The sequence below is a fragment of the Portunus trituberculatus genome, chromosome 30 (genome assembly GCF_017591435.1).
Source record: "Portunus trituberculatus isolate SZX2019 chromosome 30, ASM1759143v1, whole genome shotgun sequence".
NCBI classification, from domain to species: Eukaryota; Metazoa; Arthropoda; class Malacostraca; order Decapoda; family Portunidae; genus Portunus; species Portunus trituberculatus.
The window spans coordinates 11,358,384-11,378,960 of NC_059284.1; the positions used below are offsets into that span (position 1 = coordinate 11,358,384).

At 39.1% G+C, this 20,577-nt stretch overlaps 2 protein-coding genes across 5 annotated transcripts; both read left to right on the top strand.

Annotated features, from left to right (window-relative positions):
- The first annotated feature begins 1,816 nt into the window (after window positions 1-1,816).
- Window positions 1,817-11,720, top strand: LOC123510895 (nuclear transcription factor Y subunit B-1-like). 4 transcript variants are annotated; one of them, XM_045266365.1, is made up of 5 exons: window positions 1,836-2,393; window positions 8,903-9,141; window positions 9,415-9,504; window positions 9,964-10,071; window positions 10,311-11,720. In XM_045266365.1, exons 1-5 carry the CDS (start codon window positions 2,075-2,077, stop codon window positions 10,470-10,472), a joined length of 918 nt encoding a protein of 305 aa, XP_045122300.1. In that variant the 5' UTR covers window positions 1,836-2,074; the 3' UTR covers window positions 10,473-11,720. The 4 variants fall into 4 exon arrangements, with proteins under 4 accessions (XP_045122298.1, XP_045122300.1, XP_045122299.1 ...); XM_045266366.1 differs by lacking the exon at window positions 1,836-2,393 and adding an exon at window positions 7,407-7,449; XM_045266363.1 differs by lacking the exons at window positions 8,903-9,141; window positions 9,415-9,504; window positions 9,964-10,071; window positions 10,311-11,720 and adding exons at window positions 3,689-3,890; window positions 4,455-5,901 and having other exon boundaries at window positions 1,817-2,393.
- Window positions 11,721-12,633: 913 nt separating this feature from the next.
- LOC123510897 (actin-related protein 2/3 complex subunit 1A-B-like) lies at window positions 12,634-19,207 on the top strand. Its single transcript, XM_045266368.1, has 10 exons — window positions 12,634-12,781; window positions 13,159-13,248; window positions 13,744-13,895; window positions 14,173-14,281; window positions 14,438-14,610; window positions 14,738-14,855; window positions 14,992-15,170; window positions 15,330-15,433; window positions 17,772-17,952; window positions 18,432-19,207. The coding sequence occupies exons 2-10, from the start codon at window positions 13,182-13,184 to the stop codon at window positions 18,468-18,470; spliced, it is 1,122 nt and encodes a 373-aa protein (XP_045122303.1). The 5' UTR covers window positions 12,634-12,781; window positions 13,159-13,181; the 3' UTR covers window positions 18,471-19,207.
- The last annotated feature ends 1,370 nt before the right edge of the window (window positions 19,208-20,577 follow it).

Below are 20,577 nucleotides of genomic sequence, written 5' to 3' on the forward strand. Positions count from 1 at the left end.
GAGCTGGTGATGACGTCACAGCCTGGGGCTCGTGACGTCATGGGTAGGCCCGCTTCTTCTCACTGAGCCTCCATAGCACACAAATCAGGTAATTGCGGATATATCTCAACAACTGACATGAAAGATTAGGCCTATGGCTCCACTTTGTGACCTGTCTGGCCTGTAATGAGTGAGAGATGAGGCAGATAATGGCTGAGAGAGAGGCGGCGGGTCAGGGGATCGGTTTGTTTACGTTTTCAAGATTTGAATTATTTGGTTTTATAAGTATGTGCAGGTGTTAGTTCACTGATATGTTGTCCTGGAGGTTACCAACGTTAGGTTATGACATGGCACCACCGTGAAAAGATGAGTTACACCAATATATTACTTACGTTAGCCAAAGACTGCTCGGCGGCGGCTGTCCGTGTCACTAGCAGGCACTCACACTCCACTGTCCACTTTGTGTCCTCAACCATGTTTAAATAGTTAACCTCTGATTACTGTGAGGCTACACACACAATATTCTCTTCGCTACTATAGATATCACTATAATCGGTATCTTCATCTCCACCACTCACTGTCCCTCACGGCCAGCGCCTTGTCCTGCCAAGTGCAGTGCGGCTCATGGACTGGTGGGCAAGTTCCTGTACCAGTACCGGTAATACTGGTATCAGCCTTAACGGTACTGTACCGGTAAAAAATTTTCGTACAGGTAAATAGCCGAACGGTACTGAGCAAATTGTATACAGCGTGGAGGTGGCTCAAGGCGAGCGGTGATGGGTAAGACGGTAACATTGAGTCATTCTCACTCTCGGTACCGCTTCACACTGGTACCCACTGGTTGCCCTGGCGCGTCGGCGCGGTCTCAGTAGCTGGGCGAGACGCGTCTGTACTGGTACGACTGAATGTGCCGGCATCATTTCCGGTACCGCTTGACGCTTGTACCGTTTAGCGTCTGTGCCGGGACTCTGCTGCTTCCTACCGCTAAGAATGAATAATGTGTCGGCACCACTCGGCGGATCGGTGGCCGGGATGGGTGGCGGTGCAGTATCACTGCAGTTGGCCGGCATTTTACCATTGCATTTCTACTTCTACTACTGCTGCTGCTGCTGCATACCACTCAATTCATACCATTACGAATGATTTTTTTCATGTTAGTTTGCTATAGTTTAGGTATTTCCCATCAGTTTTAAAAGGGAACCACAATATATTATGAAGACGGCCGTGTGTCTTTTATTTATATATTTATTATTATTTTTTTACAAAAATATTTATGAAAGAGCTGTGTGATTTGCTTTATGTAGATAGAAATGATAAATGCTAGATATTTAAATTGGCAATTTCAAACACACACACACACACACACACACGTGTGTGTGTGTGTGTGTATATATATATATATATATATATATATATATATATATATATATATATATATATATATATATATATATATATATATATATATATATATATATATATATATATATATATATATATATATATATATATATATATATATATATATATATATATATATATATATACTGATATTACAATGTAAGCCAATGAAAATGTTCACATACAGCCGCCTTGATTTTCCTCCCGCTGGGGATCCGCGGCAGGTCGTCAGAGGTGAGGTCTACCGTCACTCGTCACAAACCATTATAGATCTTGCACTACGGCAGCGTGAAGAAGGCTTAAAAAATCGCGCCACGGTATAAGATAAATAAAAACTATTAATAGCTACCTATAGAACCAACAGCTTTCATTCTAATCCCTCCTCTAAATCTTCGTCGTCCATCCCCTCAACCTAGGTTTTTTTTTTTTTTTTTACAAATTAATAGGGTGTGAACGGGGACAGTGCTGGGGAAAGCAGTCATAATGGGCAGCAGGAAGTTTCTGTATAGAGGTGACTGATGATAGTGACTCGTGAGTAGAAAATGTTGGCAGCCCTTACCGTTTGTTTACCTCGTGATGGCTGCAGTCAAACACTGGTGTCGAGACTGTTGATTCCCACTTACCGTAGATACTCAACCAGTTCTATAGCTGCGAACGAGTTTATGGAGCACCAGGGTTCAAATACTAATAAAATATGAAAAAGATAAGTGCCAAATGCCAAATTAGAGGGGACACCTGTATACCTGGTGAAGATAACCTACCTGTGGGTGACGAAGGAAGAGGTGATCATAATGTTGAGTCTTCACCTCCTGTCCACCTGGGGAACGTTGGAGTCAAACTGGAGAATGAGGGGCGTGTGGAAGGCCCCGCAGGACTGCTAGAGACTGTGGAGGAGGTAGTGGAGGCGCCTTGGGAGGAAATATCGGGACCAGACCTCTCTCAAGCTTATGTGGTTGATTTAACCCAGCAATTCAATCGCATTTTCGTCCAAACATCATTTAATAGCTTTAAAGGTTAGTGGGAATAATGTTTGCATTAGTAGCAATAATTATTTGTAATAGTGTCATGCTGTTAACATTATTTTTAACATGGAACGTCGATTTTTTTTATTTCATTGATTTTTAACAGTAACGTTAAGGTTGTTTTGTATTTTTTTCTTCAGTTTTATGGTCAAAGTGTGATGAACAGCATCTCAGATCTCTCTCTCTCTCTCTCTCTCTCTCTCTCTCTCTCTCTCTCTCTCTCTCTCTCTCTCTCTCTCTCTCTCTCTGTTATATTTTGATATTTGTAATCCACATTCAAGCTTCCTACTTACAACTAGGAACCTCTTGTAAATTATTACTTATTGCTGAAATTTAGTTTGTAATATGTTGTTCATAGTGTTGTTCGATTTATTTCTAAATGTTGGATGATTTTAGGGAGCATAGCTTGATACTGATTATAACTTTTGTCTTGGCAAGAGGTTAGTTGTAAGAAAACCATGAATTTGTAGGAAGAACAATGCCAGAGTAGATACTGGCAAAGCAAGACTTGTAAACTAATTTTTAATAGGTAATCAGTTGTTATGGTTTCTGTGTATTCATGTATTTCAATGTTTTATTTTGTTTATTTAAATTCACTTTATTTTTATTATCAATAAAGGCATTACCAGTTAAACATCAGAATGCCTAGCAGCTTGTTCTGCTGTGCTCATGTTCTTCATTAATCTTTTGACTTTATATGTTCTCAGAGTATGTCTAAAAATATAGAAATATCCCTATTTTCAGTTGAGTGTTGTCTATCACTTATTGTTAAAAGAGACCATTTATCACTACAATTAGAACAATGTTGTATTGATTTTGTAAGTGATATGATTAAGCTGTAATCTAGGAATATTTTAACCTCAAAAGAAAATTTACTTGAATATATATATATATATATATATATATATATATATATATATATATATATATATATATATATATATATATATATATAATTCTGGAGGAGATTCCTTCTTTCATCCTATAATGTATAGAATCCTTACTGTGTTTGTTTTAAGGTACGATAGATTTTATTCACAAAGAATGTAAAAATGTATTTGTCTACATGAAAGTGATGTATGTGAAATGTGAAGAGTATTGACTTTATGAGGGAAGAATAGATGAGTGAAAGAATGGGGAGAGAGAGAGAGAGAGAGAGAGAGAGAGAGAGAGAGAGAGAGAGAGAGAGAGGGAAATAGGTGAAGATGATTATTATCAGAAAAGTGTACCAATGTGTACATATGACCTACATACTGGTGTGTATGACATGATGGTTTCTTTGACAGAGTTTGAGAAGCTGTTCAACAAATTTAAAGCCGAAACTGGTTCAGTATTTCGAATCAAGTCCTCATGCAGTGTTGCCTATGAAAATTCTCGTAGGAAGAGGAATTTCATTCCATCCCATTTCAAGTTCGTCACTGTGCGGTACTGCTGTGTGCACTACGGCCATCCTAAGATAGCTGGCCAAGGCATTCGCACCAAGCAAAGGTCAGTGGAAGCCCCTAACAGGGGTTGCCCCCTGCAATATGGTGCATCTCAGTCAGCAGGTCAATGAAAGGGACATGATTCAGCTAGCTAGCTGGGTGTTTTCACCCAGGCAAACATCTCCTGTCAGCTAAAACTATGCATGTTGCTTTCCTTGATGGTGATGGGCTGCATCTTATCTTGCCTTGGGGAATACTCTTTTATGTGACTTGACTACAAGGGTGAAACTTTCTTGTTTTTCATGTGGTAAAGATAAGGACTTAAGCCAATGTACTCAGTGATGGCATGGGAATATAGCACCAAGTACAGACTTAGGTTTCTGTCTCGTTCTCAGGAATTTATGAATATAGTTTGGAAGAAAATCTTAAAGAGGCATGGGGTATCATCCTTACCTGGCTGTCTCACCTCTCCCTTTCCCTCCTCCTCCTCCTCCTCCTCCTCCTCCTCCTCCTCCTCCTCCTCCTCCTCCTCCTCCTCCTCCTCCTCCTCCTCCTCCTCCTCCTCCTCCTCCTCCTCCTCCTCCTCCTCCTCCTCCACATCCTCATCCTCATCCTCCTCCACCCCCAGATACCTCCCGTGTGGGTGCGAGGCCATGCTGTCCGTGTCATACAACTGTGGCGCGCTTGTCATATCCCAGGCCAACATGCGGCACAACCATGATGTGAGCTGTGAGATGGCCCCCTTCTATGCCATCAATCGTCGCATCACTAATGCCGAGCTGAAGGAGGTGGCAGATGTGGTGGAGGTGATGTCCAACAGTCGGGCCCTTCAGCACTTCCTCCGGGTCCAGTTCCGTCGAGCCACCACCCTGCAGGATGCCAAGAATATTCGCTCTCGAGTCAAAGCCATGAAGACAACTCAAGGAAATGTAGCCAAATCTCCAGGCTCTGAGGACGAGGAGGAAGAGGAAGAAGAGGAAGCAGATGGGGATATGATTATGGACAGTTCTGCTCAAGGTGTTCATTTTAGGAAGGAAGAGGTAGTGAGGAAAATTGACAGAGATGAATGTGACTATTGGGGAGAGGCTACCATTGCTAAAACTGCTAAAAGACAAGAACACCAGCAACAGCACCAGGAGGGGGAGATGATAGCAGAGGTGGAAAGAGAGGAGCAAGAACCTGAACTTGACCTTGATGTGAGAAGAGAAGTTCTTGGTGAAGTAAGAACCAGACTCTTCAGTGTGATGGAAAACTGTGATTCTAGAGTCTTCAAAGAACGTATTTCTGTTATAGAAAAGCTGATAGAGGGCTGGGAAAATAATGACCCAGTCCATGTACAGTACTTGGAGAAGACTAATTGTAGAGCTAGAACGATAGGAAATACACATTGCATAAACACATCTCTAGAAAGAATTGAGACTAAAGATGACATGAATGCAAACTCCTTTACATCTTTTGACAGTTTAAATGTTGCACTACCTGTAATGGAAATTAAAGGAGAGTCACAGTTTTTCCCTTTACAAGTGAATAAGAAATTAGCTATAGTACAACACAAGAGTCAGCCAAGAGTCACTAACATGATAGAGATAACAAATGAACACTCCCCCATCATCAGCAATAAGTCAAGCAACATCCAGTGTTCCATGGAGAGAGAGAATTACAAAAATGAACGAAGACCAGTGGTACTTTCCATAGTGAAGGGGTTTGTTGGTGGATGTGACCAGGCTGTGGAAGTGGAGATAGAAGTGGATGGGGAAGTGGCCAGAGTGAAGGGTGTCAAACGGGAGCCACTTGACTACTATGAGGTGAATGTTGGAGACTAGGAGTAAAGCAGGTTGGTGTTGTGTCACATTCATTGCTCTTGATGTCCTGAGCATTTCCCATTTATTACTAACGGCTCACCACAAAGAAAATTGAGTATAATTTATATATAATTCAAATTATTGATCATTGTATTTTTTTCTATTAAAGTTTCATAGTCACATTCCTTCTTTGCCTTGATGTATAAAAAAAACCCCTCTGAATTTAGTCAGTTTAGAAGAGAAAGAATACCACCATAATGAAGTGATGGCTTATATTTTGTTTTATTGTGCCCTATCATAGTAACAGTTAATAAATTTATTCTTAGTATATAAATGTATGTAGTCCTATTTCCTGCTTAGATAAGCTTTGGTATTTGAGTGTTCCATTAAAAGCTTCATCAATATCTTATTCCAGTGTATGAGGAATGGCAACTTTCTTTTACTATTACTTTTGTTTATTTTGTTTATTCATTTCCCTGGGGCAGTGTTTATTTACTTAGCTAATTGCTTGTATGAAAGGTATGCAACATAGTGGGAGGCCTTTGTACTAGTCTCTTCCTTCATTGCTAATTATGTAGTTGAGTTTCCTGGGACTATTGAAAACATATAGGTGATGGTGGATAATTCTGGGGGCTTTGAAATTACGCAGTGCAATTATGAAGCCCTTGTATAGGTGTTTCGGAAGCATTAGCATATATATATATATATATATATATATATATATATATATATATATATATATATATATATATATATATATATATATATATATATATATATCGGAGGATGTAGAAAAAAAACATCTATCAACGAATTTAAATCGGGCGGGTTTAAGATTAGCCACGCTTCAAAATTATTCGTCATTGTGCAAATAATCCGGTAAATATTAAGTACGAGTGATAAACGTGTATATCATTCCCTTAACTGTGATATATAGGGGGCAGAAAGTCTAGTATATTGAGGCTGGGTAGCCGAAAGAAGCCACTCCGACTTTGCTCTTTTTGGCTGTTCCATCCTGTTCGCATCCTCGTCCTTTGTTCTCTCTTCTATCGAACATCTTGAAAACAATGTTTTAGCAGGAACTGTTGTATATATATTTATAATATACCCTTTCTTTCAAGATATTTATTTATTATTTTCTTATACTTGCTTTATCCTAATTCTACTCGGTTGTGATGGTATTTTCGTATTTGTTACAAAAAAATTTGTTATTGTTATTATTAGTTATAATTTTTGTTTCATTACTTTCTGTCTGTTATCGTTTATTCAGCCTAATTTCAAGTGTAATATTTGTTGTGTATAATCCAAACGCTAAAGTTACAATATCGTAAATGAGAGAAAAGAAAAGAATATTGTGGCGGGAGCTGATAATGTCATTCCTGTGTTTGTATTTCATGTATGATAACTGTAGAAAAGTAAGCTTTTATATAATGATTGAGTATCCTTCAGGAATATATGACATCGTCACGCAATATAACCTAAAGTCTTGTATGGGAATGTTGGTCGCAAACGTCTCATAGATTAGTAAAAGGGAGATAAAAGAACGTTGTAACATGTACGATAATCCCGTAAGCCCTAGATAACCCACGCCTTGCAACTCATGTTAAGAAAAGAGTTTCCGGTCAATAGATAATATCACGTGGCTTTGTGCAATACTAGAATTATTCCACCCTGCAAACATGATGGATGTGGAATAACAAATCCACGTGTAGCTAACAATCTGGTACACGTGAAAGTGACCAATAGGAGACTGGGGTTGGGAGGGAGCAAAGGCGGGAGCCGGGAAGAGCCAGATGTGGGAGAGTTGGGGACTGGGGAGAGGTAAGGGGACAGGTATTGGGGTTGGGGATGGAGTGATGGAATTGATGGGGAGAGAGGGTTACTGCTTGGGGAATAGGAGTGAATGGGGAGAAGGAAGTTGTAGGTGTTTCTTGGATGGGGAAGGATAGTTGCAGTAGTGGGAGAGAGAGGGGTAGTGGGTGGTTGTCTGGGGTTGGTGCAGGGGATGGGATGGAAGGAGGGAGGGGGAGGAAGGGGCCAATAGCGGGAGGGAGGGAAAGGGAAGAGCCAATGGCGGTTTGTTTACGGCCCGGCGCCCTGTGAGTGGCCGCTTCTGACCAATCTGTAGTCGCCGTTATTTCGTCCAATCTCAGGTAACTTTTCATGTTTGGCGCCAATAATTATCTGCCAATCTTCTCCCTGGTCCCCATTAGAGGAGGGAGGCCTGTGTCAATCGGCTGAGAACGAAGGGATTTTGTGCCTTGACTTTGCAGGAAGAATATTTTTAGAGAAGAAATGGCCGACGAGGAAATTCTTCTTTGTGTTGAAGTTGGAGGAGGAGGAGGAAGGCATAGCAGAGTGGTGCCATGGTGGCCTTCAAAACCCGTCATAATCACATCCATGTCCAGTATCGACTGTTACTGGCCTTAAATATGTGTCTAAGGTGAAATAAACGCGAAGTGATGATATAAATATGTTTGGGGTGGTACTGCTGGTCTCTGTTTGGCAGTTTTGGGGGCAATCTTCTGGCTTGGCTGTGATTTCATTCCTTATCAATAATGTAGTGCTGCAGTATCTTTGTTCTTGCTTCATTATTCACAGGCTGGTGTTTGTGCTGCATTCTTCGCATATTTCATAGCAACACGTAAAATATATTAGTAATGGCCTCGGATAGTCAAGTTTAAAGCAGACTACCTAATAAAAGGGCTTATAATTGATGTTACAGGTATTTTTAGTGATGGTTTTCCTTGTATCATTACTAATCATCATTAATTTAGAAGCAGCTTATCAGTGTGTGAGAAAGAAAAAAATTTCTGTGCTCAAGAACTGAACTTGAAATAAGGTACTGTACCTCATACTTGTCTTTGTTAGTATGAGTTTCCCCACACTCATTATATAACTAAAATAATGCTAAGGAAGATTAGGATGCTGTAGTACAATACATGGTCAGTGGACTAGAAGATCACAAGAAAATTATCAACCGAGTGTATTAGAAACATATGTTAAGGTAGGGTTACTGTAATTTCCTACATGCAAACCGGGTTTTTTTTTTTTTTTTTATTTATTTATTTATTTTTTTTTTATTAGGCCACAGTTATATTATACACTGCTATGTGTCTACTGTAAATGCATTTAATTTTTGGTAGGAAAAGATATTTGTCAGGAAAGTTACAACCTTACTGGGACACCAGGAAATCTTGACTGTCCTGGCTAATTCATGACATATGGTAAAACTGGTGCCAAGGTGTAACCAGAAATATTGTTGTATTTTCAGAGAAACAGCAGCAACAGTCCGGAAGCAGCAGCAAGATGGAAGGAGCTGAGAGTGATGACATTGGAGCTTCTTTCCTGACCTCAGATCAGTACATGGTGGAGGCTCACAGCGTGCACAGCCAGCAGCATGAAGATGAGGAGAAGGAAGAATTGCCACATGTGCTGCGGGAACAAGACCGTTTTCTTCCCATTGCTAATGTGGCGAGGATAATGAAACGAGGCATCCCCAAGACTGGCAAAGTTAGCGCCTATACTGTTTGTACTTAGTTTTACTTTAATTATCTTCTAAAGTGTTAATTATTTATGGTCATCTGTTGTCCACTCAGCCAACTGATCCCCAATGCAAAGAGCTTAGAACGCAGCAAGCAATCCCATATGTACTCGCTGTCACCCTACCAGCAGTATTTTAATTTTAGGTCAAAGATTAATTAAAACTGTTTCAGTGAGCTTAGCCAGACAAGTTCAGCATTAGAAAGGCAAATATTAATGCCTTACTCTGTGTCCTCCTTTCAGATTGCAAAGGATGCACGGGAATGTGTACAAGAGTGTGTGAGTGAGTTCATCAGTTTTGTGACGAGTGAAGCCTCAGACAGGTGCCATCAGGTGAGATGTGTTAATTGTTATGTTAGATTACTTACTGCCCTGCCTGCTGGACTATCAGGGCAAGGGCAAGGCACCTCAGTCCACCATTCCTACTGTGTGTGACGAGACAACAACCTCCTCTCATCTACATCAGAGCAGTGGTCAAACAGACTGTTCATATATTTTAGTTTATTTTTTTTTGTAACTTCTTAAATGTCATTAAGCAAACTAACAAAAGTAATGTATGATAGACAGACTTGAATTAATGTAATGAATATTGGCAAATAGTTTTGGAGATTTTTTTATGTTTGAATTTTTTTCCACATTCTCATTTGTGAAATCAGAGTGCATCTTTCATAATGCATTATCATGTAAGATAAGGCATTTCATTATTGTAGCATTCCTTTGGTAATGTTATGTTTGCCCACAGTGTTAAATTGGGTTTCCACATTTTAAAGTAAATATTTTTCATCTCTACAGGAAAAGAGGAAGACAATAAATGGGGAAGACATCTTGTGGGCGATGAATGCACTTGGCTTTGAGAACTATGTGGAGCCATTGAAGATATATCTTCAGAAGTTTAGAGAGGTGAGTTGTTTTCAGTGAAAGATTTATAAAGGAATGTAAAAGAAAGCTAAACAGCAACAGACCTTTTGATCTTTATAGGGCTGTTTGATTAGTTATATTGTTACCATTTCCATTTTTTCAGTTTTATTTTATTTGTCTTCATTTGTACATAGTCCATTTGCTATTTCACTATTTCTTCATTTGTGTTTTCCTTGGGAGTAATTGCAACACAATTCACTTTTTTTTCTTTCTCTTTGCAGTCAACAAAAGGAGACAAACCATTGGAAGGATCAGTTGAAAGCTCATATGAAGTTGAATTTGGGAATAGCATGCCCACCTTTACCACTGACCATGTTAGCCAATCGGAAATAGTGTGTACCTATGGTCCTGGCCAGGTGACTCAACAGTTCACTCTAGGCTGAGAATAGATACTGCTATAGGTGTTACTGTGTGTGTGTGTGTGTGTGTGCGTGGGTGTTTGTGTGCTTGTGCGTATGTATTCATGAGTGAAATTAATACTATGTAGGGCAGAGGTGAAGAACTAATGTGTTGTATATTTTCTTACTTGACTATTTATGATCCGAGTATGAGTGTGTGTGTGTAGATGTGTGGTTTGTATGCACATTTCAATATTCCTAACATTCATACTGTCTGCCCTGAAGAAGGAAGAACTAGAGTGCTTAGGCTATGTTCAGCTGATTTTTGTAAACCAACAATGAGTCACTTCATTATTTCCAGACTCCTAGAGAGAAACCAAATGTTCCTTAAATTTTTACATTGAGGTCTCAGGGAAAGTATTGTGTACTTACCGTAGTGAGGCAGTCTGTTTGCATTCCCTCAAGACGAGGTTAAATGCACCACAATATGCACCATAATCAACAAATATCCCACTCAGCAAACAAAGCCTGTATCAAAAAACACAGGGTGGTCCAAAAGTCTTGGAAGATAGATATTAATCTTCAAACCAGCAGCCAGATTGAATCCAAATCACTGTTGTTGTTTCATTCATGAGTCATCTTAGGTTGTGCAGTGATGTTTTTCCATAGTATCTTACATTGTTTTTGTGGGTTATCAAGAAATATACCTGTTGTGTGCTTTCTCATTATAACTTTTGTGCTATAGGTTTATGAAATACTATAAATGCTTGTAGATCACCAGCTGTGTTGCAGTTAATGCATACATGAAGAAATGGGGTTGTATTCAATCACCAGTGAGTTTTTACTGTGTAATTTTACTTGGTGTGGACACTGGTTCTTATCTATCCCAATCTCCTTTTCCTGGTTTAAAAAGGGAAAAGTTTGGTTTCTTTGTTTCTTTATTTGTGGTTTTTCAAGTGCCCTGTCCATATGTCTGATACATTTTTTTTAAGAATGACTTCATGTGTGCATAAAATCTACTCGGTTTCTGAATTTGATCAAGTTAGGAATGGTGGGCAAGAGTTTGCAAAATATTGGACAGTACTTAAAACACTACATGTGTACCATTGATTATTGTATTGAAATGGCTTATACCTTTGCGAAGGTATCAAGGTAATTTAGAAGACTTCTGGCCACCCTGTGCAGTGTTTTAGTAATAAGTGTGTGTTGGGGAAGGCAACAGAATCACAGACTTGGTCCTCCCATAAAGTTATGTTGAATGTTGTTATTTCACATAAACTTTGATTTATTCAAGTGATCTGTCATTATCCTAGACTTAGTACATTAACATTTCACATCAGATATTTTGTTGTTATTCTTAAAGAAGTCAAGATGAGAACCATCCCCATAAATTCATTGATAGGAACTAGATAGTCTGTCGCAAGAAATATACAAATTTGAGCCAGTTTTTATTATTTTTATAACATGTTTAAGGATTATTAAATACATTATATAAACTTTTCAAATTCAACATTTGAACATCAATGTTAATAAGGCAGACTCCAATTTGTCAACCTATGAGTTGAACAATTCAAGGTTTAGATATGACGGTAGAAATGGTTCAACTGTTGTTCATGATACAGATATTACAAAACATTGCTGAAGTCCTTTCACCAGCCATGGTCGTGGAGTTACAACAAAAATTTATTTACCTACTTTGTTATTATCTATCATTTATTGTTGTTGTTGTTGTTATTATTATTATTATTATTATTATTATTATTATTATAATTATTATCATTGCTTCTCTAAGTATTTTGTATTTGGTGGGCTATGTCCTGTAATCAACGGTTCTGCCAATCAAGGCACTTTCTGATAATGACAGCCGCCCCCGGAAGCCACGCGTCTCAATCTCTACCTCACTGGGATTTCTTGACTTACACTACACCCAAATGTTGTCCTTTCATGTCTCACAATTATTCATCCGTAATATACATATGTTAACAACCATCATGGCACATAAAAGCACACAAGCCAGTTACTTATTTAATTTCCATATCAGGAGTTTTCCCAAGATGAATATTACATTAGTCCAGTCAGTACTTGCAGCATTGCTCATGCATTTAACTATACAGCCTAAGGAACTAATTGACTCATATATACCTTGAACTTTCAGAGTATATATAAATCACGTGTGGTATTTGATGTGAAACTCAGAAATTCTTTATTAAGTATGAACGTGATGAAGGAAGCTGAAGGCAACATGACAAACAAGCCTAAGCCGAGTCCAGCTATCTAGCGAACCATCCGAGCTCAGTGTTGTGGTGTTGGCGTAGACTGACCAGAGTCCGCTAACATCACTTATTTTTTTTAAGGTAAGCACTCTTGTCTTATTTTAAACATACTGGTGAGGTGTTAAGATGGCGGTGTTACTATTGAACGCGGTGTAGAGCTGGGAACAGGAGTAATAAAGCTTGAAGACACACGGTAAGGTGGGGCCGCTGACACATCCGGCCCGCCACTCACGGAATGGCCAATATTTTACTTTTATTTCACTGTAGAATAGTGCAAGGTGGCAAATTTCGTGTTTATGGAGTTTGTAGGCAGTGACAATCTATTTAGGACAAAAATCTGATGTGTTTTTTAATTAGGTATATGTACAATGAAATTAATGACTCTCTCTCTCTCTCTCTCTCTCTCTCTCTCTCTCTCTCTCTCTCTCTCTCTCTCTCTCTCTCTCTCTCTCTCTCAGTGCTGCAGTGAGAAAAGGGCATCATGACAGAAGTATTCCAGTTCGGCCTCGTGCCCATCACTTGTCACGCCTGGAATAAGGATCGCTCCCGTAAGCATCTGACTATACTCACCTGGTTAGCCACCCTTAGCTCCCAAACCAGAAAAATACAACAAAGAGTAGGAAAAAGATAGCTAAGAAAATGGGTACGCCAGTCAACTTTAGATGTAGATTACTGGATGATTGTAACAAACTGTGAGTGGACTGGAATGTGTACCCATTGAAACTGTTCAGAAATGCAGGATATATTATTGTGCAGCAAACAGCAGCACATGTGTGTATGCATATTACTCCACAAAGTCATACAGAATGTCGCCTAAATGACTGTGAAGGGCTGATTTGAAGGATGGCAGCGAGTTCAGAGCAACAACATGGTCAGGCAAAGAATTCCATAAACAAACACACTGGAATGAGAAAAATTGAGATCTAAGATACACACATACACGCACACAAACTTTGTCTAATTGTTGTTGAATAGATAGGTTCATGAATATTGGGCATAAGTACAGTATTTTATAACTTGTAAAAATGTTTCCCGTATTTAAGGTGTGGCACTGAGCCTCAACAACAACGAGGTCAACATCTATGAGCGTGCCGGGTCAGAGTGGAGGCTGCAGGAGACCCTTCAAGGCCATGACCTGCGAGTCACCGGCATTGACTGGGCACCAAACACCAACCGCATTGTGACCTGTGGTGCTGTAAGTGTTCTCTTCAAGTAGGATCATTCATGTAGCTACTGTAACTGTAGGAATCAGATATCCTGAAAAATCTCTCTCTCTCTCTCTCTCTCTCTCTCTCTCTCTCTCTCTCTCTCTCTCTCTCTCTCTCTCTCTCTCTCTCATGATGGTGATTCTTCTTTTATCTTTTGTAATATAAATTTTTCTTAACATTATTTATGGTCAGCTTTTCATCAATTTCTGTTGGATCTGTTTTCAGCACATTATGTATGACTCAAAATATTTAAAAATTTTGCAGGACCGGAATGCTTATGTTTGGACTTGTGGAACGGATGGGAAGTGGAGCCCAACCTTGGTGCTTCTGCGTATCAACCGTGCCGCCACCTGCGTCAAGTGGTCTCCTAATGGTTCGTATGAAGCTCGCTGGGAGCATCAGGTTGATTTGTCTATGTTAAAACTTGGCTATGTCTACTCCCACCTGATATTGAAGCTATCTTATTAATTTTGGATTGTATAGTATCATAGTGCACTGTAGACAGAACTAAATGCCACTCCCATTGCAGAGAACAAGTTTGCGGTTGGGTCTGGCGCACGGCTCATCTCGGTGTGCTACTTTGAGCAGGAAAACAATTGGTGGGTGTCCAAGCACATCAAGAAGCCCATCCGCTCCACCATCACCACTCTGGACTGGCATCCCAACAACATACTCTTGGCTGCTGGGGCTGCTGACTTCAAGGTATGGGTGGAAAGGGGATGGCTACTGATTTTTTACTATAATTTGTGGCAAAAAAAAAAAGGATGAATGCAATGGATTGTAGATAAAAAGGAAGAGGTATTCACTGAGTGGTATTTGAATATTGTAGGTGCGCATTTTCTCCGCCTGGATCAAAGACATCGAGCCCAAGCCAACACCAACACCCTGGGGAGCTAAGATGCCTCTGGGCCAGATGATGACTGAATTCTCCAACTCTACTGGTGGAGGTGAGGACCCATCACCACTGACACTGGATGTGGTAGAATATTATACATACAGTAGGACTTATTTACATTGGTATTAGATTCTTGCATGTAGTAAGACTTTATATCTTTATGTGACACCTACACTGTGCATTCCCAGGTGGGTGGGTGCACAGTGTGAGTTTCTCTGGTGACGGGAATCGAGTGTGCTGGGTTGGCCATGACTCGAGCCTGACTGTGGCAGATGCAGGGAAGGAGATGGCTAAGACTCAGCTCAAGACTGAGTATTTGCCCTTCACTGCTGTCACTTGGGTCTCCCTCAACTCTCTGGTGGCTGTGGTGAGTACAGGACAGCTGATTTGATTGTATGTCTGTCTACTTATACATTTACAGATAATACATGTACTTCTTCCAAGAGATACAAGAAAGTAGGCCTTACTGTATCTTCTGTCTGTCAGTGTGTGGTGGTGGAAGGAATACACCAGTGTTATGTTTCAGGGCCATGGTTGCTGTCCAATGTTGTACTCTGTTGATGACATGGGTAAGCTTACCTTTGTGACCAAGCTGGATATGGCTCAGAAAAAAGAGTCTGGCAGTCTCAGGTGAGGATTCTATCCATTGTTGTAACATTTAAAAGCTAGTGTGTATTCACCTTCCACCCTTGAGAAATTTATACTGTCAAATGATAAGATTTTGGTATAATTACTGAAGAAATGGCTGGTCACTATTGAATCCATGTAAGGTGCAAAGTATTAATGTGAGTGCTGCATAAATGTGTGTGTGGTAGCATATGGTATGTGTTGAGTGCTAGAGAGTAAAAGAGGAGTATTGAATGAAATTATGAAACTTCATATGTTTTTTGCAAAACATGTCACCTCAACATACCAAAATGAATATTCTACAGCATTACATAGGTACTGATTTATGACTTGTATTAATGCAAGGAATTGAGTGATGTTGGACTGAGTGTATTCAAGCTCTGCACTATGATTACTCTCCTAAGGCCTTAAATTTAGCTTTTCTTTATTTACAATATTACATTGGAATAAGCATGTGTAATGAAAAGAATTCTTCTCTGATGTTCAGAGAAGTGAATCCTATTGAAAGGTAAGACTTGGGTAAGCAGCCTCAGTACTGTCTACTTGTAGTGTTACTGGAAGGTCCAGTTTCAAATGTGTTGAATCTGTGGCTCTCGAGTATTGTTTTTTGGCACTGGACAGGATGGTCGCTTCCATTCTGAAGGAAAAATTGCTCTTTTGTCTTTGATTTGTGTATAAGCAAGGTGAGGAACTGTCATGAGGTATGCCATGTTCATGCCACCAGTAATCCCGAGGTTTGCCGGGCCCTGTGTTGTGGTCTGGCCTATGCACCAATCACTACTGGACTGTTCTTTCTACTTATCTGGTCGAAATTATCATTTTTCAGTTTGTTCTCAGAGATAGATAATACCTTCAATTCCTTAAATCATTTTCATAACTAACTTTTTAATCTAATTAGAATGTCTCGAGTGTAAATCTTTTGTTATCTTAAAACAAGTCGTGTCTTGGTGTGCAATAAGGTGAGGCTTTGCTTTTAGAGGAAACAACATCCTTTTGGTAGAGCTGCTTTGCATAAATATAATTGCCTCTGCCCTCAGCACTTCTCATAATTGGTGGTATAGATTAGCTGCTTCTTAGAGTGGAAATTGTCAAAACTAAGGAAAGAAGAATGCCAAAAAACAATACTGTTTTTACGTTAGTCTAAGAAATACTTTTTGACATAGGATTGTCAACCCTTTTTCTCTATATAGAATTGTGCCTTATTTTTTGTCAATATTTTTTTGCATACAATGGCATTATAGTGTTTTCACACAGCTGTATCCTCTGTAGTTTTCATAGTGCAATGAGAGGCAGAATCCTATCCATTCTTTGGCATTAATATCAGTCTCCCTTTAGATACAACTTGTTAGAAATTTAGTGCACAGATTCCTCTGTACTTCCCTTTCTCATTCCCACTTTTATTGTGTTTTGCTTGTACTGGCAAAACACAACAGTATTGATACTACTTTAGAATACCTGAAAAGTTTGATTAAATTAAACTGTTATCAGAAGAATATGTGTATTAATTTTGTTCTATATTGTTTATATCTTCTTTGGAGGGTTAATATTCAAATTCTGATTGTTGTACATTATTAAACAAGTTGATCCTGTTGATAAATATAAGTTCTAAAACCATCTTAGTTGTTAGCTCATTTTTCAAACTTTAAAGAAATGTTGCTTTTGTTCTATTATTTGTTTTAAGCCTGCATTTATCCTCAGTTCTTCTCTGTTTTGATTTGTAGTGAAAAATGCCAAAGAATTGATTGTGATTCATATGTGTTAGGTAAGGATTTTTTCATTGGACCCCTTTCCAGCGGTCTCTGGTGGAATATTCATACTACACACTCATTCAAATATTACATGTACCTTCACTGATTTTTTTTTTCCTCTCTCTCCAAGTCTTACTCGGACCAAATTTTAAGATATTTTCCACATGTACATACTAGTTGTTCTGAAGACCCCATCAAGTTCCCCTTTACTGGACCCCAATTCTGATGTGTCTTAAAACCCTTAAGATGATCACCTCTTTTCTTTAAAGAGTCCCTTTCTCTGACCTTGCTAGTATTACCATAAGTAAGTTAAAGTGATCTCAATTGTTCATTTGTACAATGCTGTACTTGAAAAAAAAAAAATAGATACTGTTCCTTGAAATTAGTGAGTGAGTCAACCCACCCACTGATACTAGAACATTGCAATATTCAACATTTACAAGTGACATAGTTAAAACACTGAATAGAGAATGCTCAGATAACACCAAGTAAGAACTCACCATACTGACTAATACTAAGAACAAATTGACCTTGGCCTTAACCATGACATGTCTGATTAAAACCACATTGCCTCTCCCCATCACACCTCATAGTGCCATGAGGAAGTTCCAGTCACTTGACCGCACTGCTCGCTCGGATCAGTCAGACACCACACTGGCCACTGTTCACCAGAATACCATCACGGGAGTTGCCATCTTCTCAGGTGAAAAGTCCAACTGCAGCTCCATTTCCACCTGTGGCGCTGACTCTCAACTTGTCATCTGGAACTTCAAGGTGAGTCTGTCTCTTGTTGCTGACTACCAAACTTGACTTACTGGTGTGAGCATATAGTGTTTGCCTTTCAGTGCTGCAGTCTGACCCCTCTTTGTGCTTTGTTTTACTGGATTCTTGGTATTTTTGGATCCAGTTTGGCATGAAGACTAAGGATATGAAAGATTGCTTGTGTGTGAGAAGAAAATAAAAATTGCTTGCCCATTCCATCATGACAATCACAGAGACACTGAGTGAAGGCCTATAGAAATCACATTTACAAAAGATCGACATGCAGTTTTCAAAGCGAGACCAAGAAAAGGCAAAATGAAAGAAACCCTTGATGATGGTTTTGTCATCAACATTTGTTGTATAAAACTGAAGAAAACACCATTGATGTAATTAATTCTCACCTATTATTTGTATAAAATAGCAATAATTGCTAAATGTATAACAATTGGGACTTGGATTAATATGTAACAATAATTGTTTCTTCCTTTCAGCTTCTGGAGCAGTCAGTGTCTGATCTACGCTTGAGTTAAAGCATTCCCACCAAAAAGTTAACTGCCAAGTCAATGCCACATTAAAAAAAACAAAGTACATATGTAATGAGAAGATAAGTGAAATTTAATGTATCTGATTATCTTTATGATTAATTATATTAAATGTGATTTTTGTCTCATTTTACAGAATCATTGCCCATCCAAAAAATATCGTGTATAGTTACATACATTTTTCTATATTGCCTTATTGTTATTGTTATGACTGTAAGATAAAATGTTTTTCCTGTATTTTACAAGTTAGTTGAACAAGTGGTGTTTACTTAAAGACAGCACAAACAATATGTAGGTAAAATATGATAATGAAATCTCTAACACAAACATTCCTGAATTTGTGTCACTTTATACTACTTGCAGTCTAATTCCTCTAACTCATTTAAGATAGATTACTATGATGCAAGGAGAAAGATGCTAACAAAGAGGTAGTAAGAAAAACCAGCCATATACTCTACTGGATGCTGGATGGTTGATGTTGATGCTTAAAATGTAAAAGATTTGCCAGGCTCACTCCTCTGTTATTTTATCTCATAGAAACAGGCAAACAATGTTGATTAATAACTCAAAGTACAAGTTATTTCAAAAGGATAACAAGGTAATTCAAATTAAAATTCTTTTAATTACCAGAGTTATGGTTCTTATATTACCAGAGTTATTGCTGGTCACTTGATGAATAACCAGTGTGCTTCATATGAATTCAGTGAAATAAATGTATTGGCAACTATTGAGTATTGGTAAACCATTAGTGTAAGGATTAAGATATTTATCTAGCGTTGTGACATGACAGTCATGGCCAACCAATATCCATGATTTACTGATTGCTTATCGTAACCTATCGGACTGACATCTACCTTAAGGGTCCTGTTCTGCAGGATGCGACAATAGAACATGTGAAAGAGAGAGAGAGTGGAGGTCGGGTGGGGTGGGGAAATGCGAATGATTCTTCTAATCTTCTGATGGAGTTAGGTCAGTGAAGAAGATACGAAGAGGAAGGAAGGACGTGGTGTTGCCGGGATTGTTAAGAAAATGAAAGGATGGTTCAGGCAAAATGTGGGGACAAGTAGAGTGGAGGGTAGTAGTAGTAGTAGTAGTAGTTGTGGTAGTGCATACCTCTAGCAGCAGCAGGTTGACCCACAGCTCCTATAGGTCAGAAAGTATGTCTGCGCAGAATGTAGATAGAGGCACTGTGATAAGGTTCTTATTGTTAAGTATGTAGTGCAACATTATGTTCTGAGTAACGTGTCATCAGGTGATAAGCATTTTAAAGTTGCTATCAGGATCTTCGCTTAGTATTCTTTCATAGCATGTCGCATTTAATCAAACACGCTTAGAGATAACATTATGGTTCTGCCCGGCCAAGACCACAACCAATGCGCCGTACAAGGCCAACAGCCACCTTTACCACAAGCGCTCTCTGTACGTAGTTTACCAGTCAGTCAAGAGAAGTAACCTGACACCAGCCCGCACCCTGCCACCTTCCCACCCATCCACCCCTCTCTGCCGCTCTCCTTCCCATCCCTCCCTAACCCATCCCTGCCGCACCTCATCCTGTCGCCTCCTGCCTCCCTCGTGGGCGCCATATGGATCATGTTATTATGGGAGGACGGGAATGGCCCCCTTCAATGCATACAACGTTCAAAAGGCGAACAAGAATGTGGTGTAGAAATTATTATGGACGTGAAGGTCGGAGGCGGAAAATCCGGATTTAGTTTCACTCTGGCGAGGTTTGCTAACTTCATTAACTTTATTTCTTCAACTTGTTTTCTTTCACACGGCTGAATCAAATAAGAAAACAGAAAATACCGTTGAAACATTATTAGTTCTTTAATTTCCACATGATGCTTTGTGATTATTCATTTCACTGACAATTTTTTTCGTATTTGTATTCATTATCTGTATAGTGTATCTAGACATGATGAATGTTGCACTATGTTCGTAAAGGAATGCATACAAGCTGTCAAGATCGAAATAAACAGTCGTCTTGATTCAGACAAATTAGAAGCAAAGACTAAATCCAAACATTGATTTCCTGGGGGAGTGAGGAGGTCAATTTCTCGTCTGGATCACGTTACGTGAGGTGAACTTTCTCAAC

Excerpts from the sequence above, each read along its gene's own strand:
- LOC123510895 (XM_045266363.1), top strand. The coding sequence starts at position 2,075 with ATGAAAAAGATAAGTGCCAAATGCCAAATTAGAGGGGACACCTGTATA. Across the intron at positions 2,394-3,688 it reads ATCATTTAATAGCTTTAAAG|AGTTTGAGAAGCTGTTCAAC; the intron begins GTTAGTGGGAAT and ends TTTCTTTGACAG. Across the intron at positions 3,891-4,454 it reads GGCATTCGCACCAAGCAAAG|ATACCTCCCGTGTGGGTGCG; the intron begins GTCAGTGGAAGC and ends CTCCACCCCCAG.
- LOC123510897 (XM_045266368.1), top strand. The coding sequence starts at position 13,182 with ATGACAGAAGTATTCCAGTTCGGCCTCGTGCCCATCACTTGTCACGCC. Across the intron at positions 15,434-17,771 it reads AAAGAGTCTGGCAGTCTCAG|TGCCATGAGGAAGTTCCAGT; the intron begins GTGAGGATTCTA and ends CACACCTCATAG. Across the intron at positions 17,953-18,431 it reads TTGTCATCTGGAACTTCAAG|CTTCTGGAGCAGTCAGTGTC; the intron begins GTGAGTCTGTCT and ends TCTTCCTTTCAG.